This window comes from Dermacentor variabilis, unplaced genomic scaffold (assembly GCF_050947875.1).
Source record: "Dermacentor variabilis isolate Ectoservices unplaced genomic scaffold, ASM5094787v1 scaffold_18, whole genome shotgun sequence".
NCBI classification, from domain to species: Eukaryota; Metazoa; Arthropoda; class Arachnida; order Ixodida; family Ixodidae; genus Dermacentor; species Dermacentor variabilis.
Genome location: NW_027460346.1, coordinates 3144554 through 3150366, shown reverse-complemented (window position 1 = coordinate 3150366; position 5813 = coordinate 3144554). Strand labels below are relative to the sequence as shown.

The 5813-nt window shown below is 51.0% G+C and overlaps 1 protein-coding gene across 2 annotated transcripts; it reads right to left on the bottom strand.

The window, feature by feature from the left end:
- Positions 1-320: 320 nt before the first annotated feature.
- Positions 321-5402, bottom strand: LOC142568319 (regulator of G-protein signaling 2-like). Of its 2 annotated transcripts, none has more exons than XM_075678320.1 (5): positions 5349-5402; positions 2682-2761; positions 2141-2256; positions 1260-1423; positions 321-782 (listed from the first exon to the last, which is right to left on the bottom strand). In XM_075678320.1, the coding sequence occupies exons 1-5, from the start codon at positions 5397-5399 to the stop codon at positions 606-608; spliced, it is 588 nt and encodes a 195-aa protein (XP_075534435.1). In that variant the 5' UTR covers positions 5400-5402; the 3' UTR covers positions 321-605. The 2 variants fall into 2 exon arrangements, with proteins under 2 accessions (XP_075534435.1, XP_075534436.1); XM_075678321.1 differs by lacking the exon at positions 5349-5402 and adding an exon at positions 2959-3293.
- Between the last annotated feature and the right edge of the window lie 411 nt (positions 5403-5813).

Here is a 5813-nt window from a genome sequence, read left to right as displayed (position 1 = left end):
CAAAATACCTGAGGAGTTCTATAGGGAACAGACGGCGCTATGCTAGCGCTAGAGTGGACTACAGTTGGGGAACATTATAGCAGCTTTTTTTTTTTCATCTTTGTTTATTCAGTGATCGTTTTATTGAAAATATGCAACGAAGATGGCAGATGTGATGCGGGTAGACAGGAGTGAGCAGCTGAGGTGAGGAGAAGGGACGGCATGCAAGACGCTTCGGCTTCTGCGCGCATGGCGACGCGCCTAGGCCGCCGCGCCTCTGCCGAGGAAGGGGTGCGCACACCGTAGACGCCGCCGGCAGTGAGCAGAGACAGACAAACGAGTGGGCTCTATAACCTCGGTTGGCATTTATTTCCCGAGGCTTCCGCTGCTGCTGCGTGTCTCTCTATGAGTACCGACGACGGGGTCGGGGGAAACCAGAGAGCCAGTGAGGAACGAGCGAGAGTTCCTCCCGCTCTTTGTGCTTGCACAGCGCGCGTGTAATAACGGGGACGAGAAGAAGGCACCAGTGGATAGCGATGTCGAATGGTGGTTGTGGGTGTGGTGACCGAACGAAAGAGAGAAGAAACGGAGAGGGGGCTTCGGGCGGTGTGCGGCCTCGGCGCGTGCTAGGGTGCGGGCGGTCGGCACAGATCCTGGTACAGGTCGCACTGGAGGAAGCGCAGGTAGGCGTCTCTCTCCAGCAAGCCCTGGACGCGGCGTTGAGCCAGATCTAGGCAGGTCCGGTCGGGCCTCTTGGCCAGGCTGGCCGTCACCTCGGCTCGCGTGAGGGCGTCGAGGTTCACCTGCGCGCAACGTGGACGGAAGAGGCGTGAGACTTCGGGCAGACAGTGCTGCTATGATCACGAGGAATGATCTCTTTCGTGCACAACTGTAGCAGAGCGCATTGCACTCTTGTGGTGCCAGATGGCAGTATTTACGAGTTTTTATGCGTTTTTATTACTAAATAGAATGTGATACTATGCGAATTGGCAGAGACGGAATGAGGAAGTAGAAAAAAAAAAAACTGGAGTAGTCACCATTGAACAGTTTTTCTCTAGTCGAAAGACTTAACTGCAATGAAGCACTCGCATGTCCTAAACAGTTTGCTTGCGTTATACAAAAGAAAACAGCGTATGCACGAGCCTTCTTTTCTGTACGACCACTGCAAGACCTGTGTATAACGCAATCTCTAGAACTAGACTGACGCTCTTTTCTATCTGTAACAAAAGAGTTTTCTGTTGTGCGATGCAGCAACCGTGCAGGTGAGAGCGTGCGCTCACCTCTTTTGGCGAGTGTGGGGCGATGAACTCATCGAAGATTCTCTGTGCTTTGCCCGAAAGCTTGTTGGGCCGGCAGGTCTTGAGCTCTTCACAGGCCAGCCAGAACTCGATGTTCTCCTCGCTGTACTCCCTCGCAAGGAACACGTGGAAGAGGGCTAGGCCATCTGCGGAGACGCAAAATAGCACGCGTTCAACAAACCAATTCCGCCCAAGCCCGTTTCGACTTTGCAGTGAATCTCGGAAACACTGCTACAGGGCTGCTTCAGCAATGTATGTGTAGAACGAACTGCGCGCTATGCGATGGTAATCTATGGTCACACTTGCCCTCGAACTCTCCGTCCGCGTCCAGTCTAGTGCTAAGGACGTGCCTATACCGCGACGAAAACTTCATCCGGCTGATGATTTCAATGAAGGCGTCCTGACGCAGAAGGCGAAAAGAAGCGGAACCCACGATAATTTCGACGTCGCTGCTTAAGCGCGGTGTCAAAGTGTTGCGCAGCACCAATCTTACGCGTTAAGCCAGCGCAAGGTGTGGCTGTCGCGTAGAGACTGAAGATTTGCATTTTTCGACTGGCCGAAACAGGCATTGCCGCAATGTTTACTATCAAACTTTTATTACGCCTCTACCGACCTTTCTGCAAGATAAGCTGTTTCGAGTTGAAATTAGCAAATTAGGGGCGTATGCGACTGACGACTTTGTTTTTGCATCGATACAACAGCCTAATCTCAGCCTCAGTACATTCACTTCTTCAAGCACGAAACCTTAAGCATGACGCTTACTAGCCGGGTTACGTCGTTCATTACTTGAATAATGCTTATAAGCAAGCAAATATAAGTAACGGAAACAAGAAAATATTTGCAGTCAAAAAGCTGTCACTTACATTTGGAGGCAGTAAGGTGTCGGAATGATCTGGCCCATTCCTTGGCTTCCTCTGGGGTCGGCCGCACAGATGGGGCCGGGCGTCTTCGAAGAAGGTTTGCCGGAAGCAGCTCAATTCTGCAAAGGCCACCAAAATAAAATAACATGGCGCTCTATGAGTGCTGCAAAGCACGTTGTGTTTCAGTATTTCGAGCGCTGTTTTATGATTACTACTGTTTTAATTGACAATGACACCAAATGACGTAAGCATTGCAGGCGGCCGGTAGTAGCCAAGCTTGAAGCCAGTAGGCTGACGAGTCCTACTTGCTTGCTAGCTTCACTAGCAACCAGGTCAACACTAAAGGTAAATGCGCATAAGCATAGCAGCGGCGTTGGTTGCAATGAATGTAAAGCACTATTCCATTGTGGCGCACTGTTTACAGCTCGCGAAAAACCAACGCATAATGACGAGGTGCGGCTATAGCACAGCTGTTGACTGCATGCTGTGTAGTATATTAAGTGCCCACATCTGAAAGCGCGCCAGACCTAATAAAAATACTTACAGGCAGTTTTTGTGCAGCTTCTCCAACTTCTCCTGCTGGGGTTCACTGGTTATGCAGCTGGAGGACATCTTTTTGGAACTCTGCAGCGAAGGAAAACAAGAGAGAGACAGAGCGTACGTCAGACCAGACCACAGGCTAAAGAAATGCGAGTACAATGGCCAAGTTCGCTGCCGCTATCCCGCTACAGGTTGAGCACTTACAATATACAGGATAGAATTTATTGACAGGAAGGATAGAGAGGTCGACCTGAGCTAGTGCGCTCTAGTCTGCTACTTACAGTTTCGAAAATTCCTACAGTGGTCGGACTGTCGAGCGCGGGTTTACATTGGATCCCACCGACTCGAGCGAGGCTTAACAGCAGGCTTCCATAGCGTATGGCGTATTACGCTACGTCGCAGCGAAGAGATGACACAACTCGAAAGTAATCGGTAACGATTTCCTAACATTTAGGCTAACGACAAATAGGTAGAGTGCTCGAACGACTCGTCTGGAATCGGTTGGCTCATCAACTCCGTCGTAGCGCACTTCCTTCTGCAAGGCCTCGACTCGCTATACTCACATACTGCAAGAGAAACGGCGGTGCCATTTTGAAAACAGACGACGCGCTGCGCGCCTCATGCCATCTGCAGGATGCTTGAGCAATCATGTCTTACAAACGCTTGCGCCGCCTAGCGTTGAGCGTAGCAAGTACGTCAACCCTTGCGGAAAAGGCAGCCCCCGAGCCCCCGGTCTTTTCCTAAGGTGAGTTCCCATCCGGTTGCGAAGCCGCGGAAAATGAAACTCGCTTCCGGAAGACGAGGGGAGCACCCGCGTCCGGCGAACGGAAGCCGCGCGCGAACGCTCAGAAACCCGCAACAGCACCGCTCAGTGTCAAGGCGCGGTTGCCGAAGCGTTACTAAAGCGAAACTCCACCGGATGCAATTTAGCGTCGAAATCAGTCCCGTTGTTTACATTACAACCTCCTAACTCTGCATCGTTATTAGCTTGCGCTAATCCCCACGCGCGAGAAAGGCAAGAAGAGATGAGTTAGAGAGTTGCTGCAAGAAATGGACCTCAGGCGCCAGGAGCACGTGTTACGTCATGGTTCTACCACTCGGAAACATAATCAAGAAAGAGTTTGTCTTTGTCCACTAAAATTGTTGCGAAATTTGGTTGCTGCACGTGTTATCTGGTTCTTTCGCTAATTGGAATTTTACGCTGGCATCAGAAGCCAAGTTGCAAGGTATACGCTTTGCGTCAACTAGAATGGGCGCTGGTGAGAACTCACTAATGATTAAAAAAAAAAAAAGACGACGTGACACCAATTGTCAACCTCTTCCTTATTTTCTTTTGTTTTTTAAAGTTTGTTTTAAAATTTTTCATAAAGCAGCAAATCTCCCCTCAGACAAAGACGAAGCTTTTGTTTTTCCGGCTCGTTTCTACAATTAAACTTTCTCGTCCTTGTAGCGCTTGCAAACAAACAAAAAAAAAACAGAAAAAATTTTGCCGACGCGATGAACTGAAATGGTCGCACCCAACCAAGGCAAGCAGTTCTAACAACCCTTACGAGCCATCGACAGATGCACAGTTGCCGAACATGTGATTGGGAGCATGAATCTTAGAAAATAATTTGGCAAGGGAAGTAGCGTTTCCGGCTACCAAGCTCTTGCGCATATTGGAAGTGCGGCGACGTTGTTTACTGCATTAGAAGCCCGCATACGATATGTCTTCCGTGGGCTTGGCTCACTATTTAGGGAGCTTAACTAGCGCCACGTCAACAAGCGACGCATATAGGAAACAGATCTCTGAAGTAGCACGAAGGTGGACTTTTGCTAAAGTAATGCCAATGCAACGAAGCGCTTCCATCGCTTTGAGTCAGACCTGCCAGTTTCGGCGCTTCGCCGCTTCGGAGTACCTGAGCTCCCCACGCCTGGGGCCGTTATTTCGCAAGGCCACCGCCGATCGAGCGCCGGGTCAAGGTGAAACAGAAACTGAAGAAAGCCTTGCGAGCGGCGAGGCTACAAGCGTTGTTTGCCGCGCGCCCCTGCGCTTGGGTCCTCACAACCGCCAAGGCACATCAAGCACGGTGAAGCGTTAAATAAAACGGAGAAGGTGTTTTTATCTAGCGCAAGTAGCGAAGGCCTCTCCGATGCACGGAGAAGTCAGCTGTATACACAATGCGGCGGCCGCGCGAGAATTGTCGTTTCTGCTTTGCAGCAAAAATTCTACCCACGCAAAAATGCACTGGTACGCGAAGTTTTAAGCGTTCCTCATCGCACCGCTATGCGAACATGCGATTGCGCTAGAGTCCGCGTCAAGGCGAATGAGAGTGTGGCTACAAGTAGATTATTCAAAAGTGACCGGTAGCAATTTCTCCCGAGTTTGCGCATATCCTGCGTCCTCCTCCCTATAAACGAAATCCTCTACGAGTACATCCCGTTTACTGTTAAAGCTGCCATGCGTACCAACAAATGACTCCAGTGCGTGAAACTGCTTCAAGTTGAGCGCTTGGAGCAGCTGCCACACAAAAGAGCATTTCGATTACGTTCGTGAACGATGCAACTTGGCACAAGTTACGACGGCTACTGCGGTCTCTGAAAAGTCTGTCGATGCACAGCGTCCCTGCGTCCCCGCATCTGACAACACAGCGCGCGCCGCGTGGAGCCAGCCGCGCCGACGACCGCTCACCTGTCGCTGGGAAGGCACGGCCGAGTCCGAAGCCGAAGTTACCTCAGGCATGTCTCGCATCAGCTGAGTGGTCGGAGCCCGAGGACGTGCCCCTATAAAGCGCCCCGTCTGCGTCACCGATCGATAATCTCCGGTCCGCATGACGTCGGCGCTGCTCGGCCAACCAGGAAGCGGCCAGCGGGCAGCCGGTAACCTTCTCCCAACGCTCTCTCCATAGTCCTGAAAACTACCTCAGTAGAGACAACTCTAGACTGTAAGCGCCCGTCTTCAGGAGTAAACCACGCTGAGAACAGCACAACTGAAGGCGCACAAGAATGGACTGGAATGCAAACGGGAGGAGAAGAATTCGCTTTGTTTTGCTGATGCCAGGCCTCGAATAGAAAGGTTCATCCACGGAGCGCAGGCGATGGAATTTTCAACTTCCTGTCTTTCTCCTCCTTGCAGCATTTAGGTGATGAAAAACGA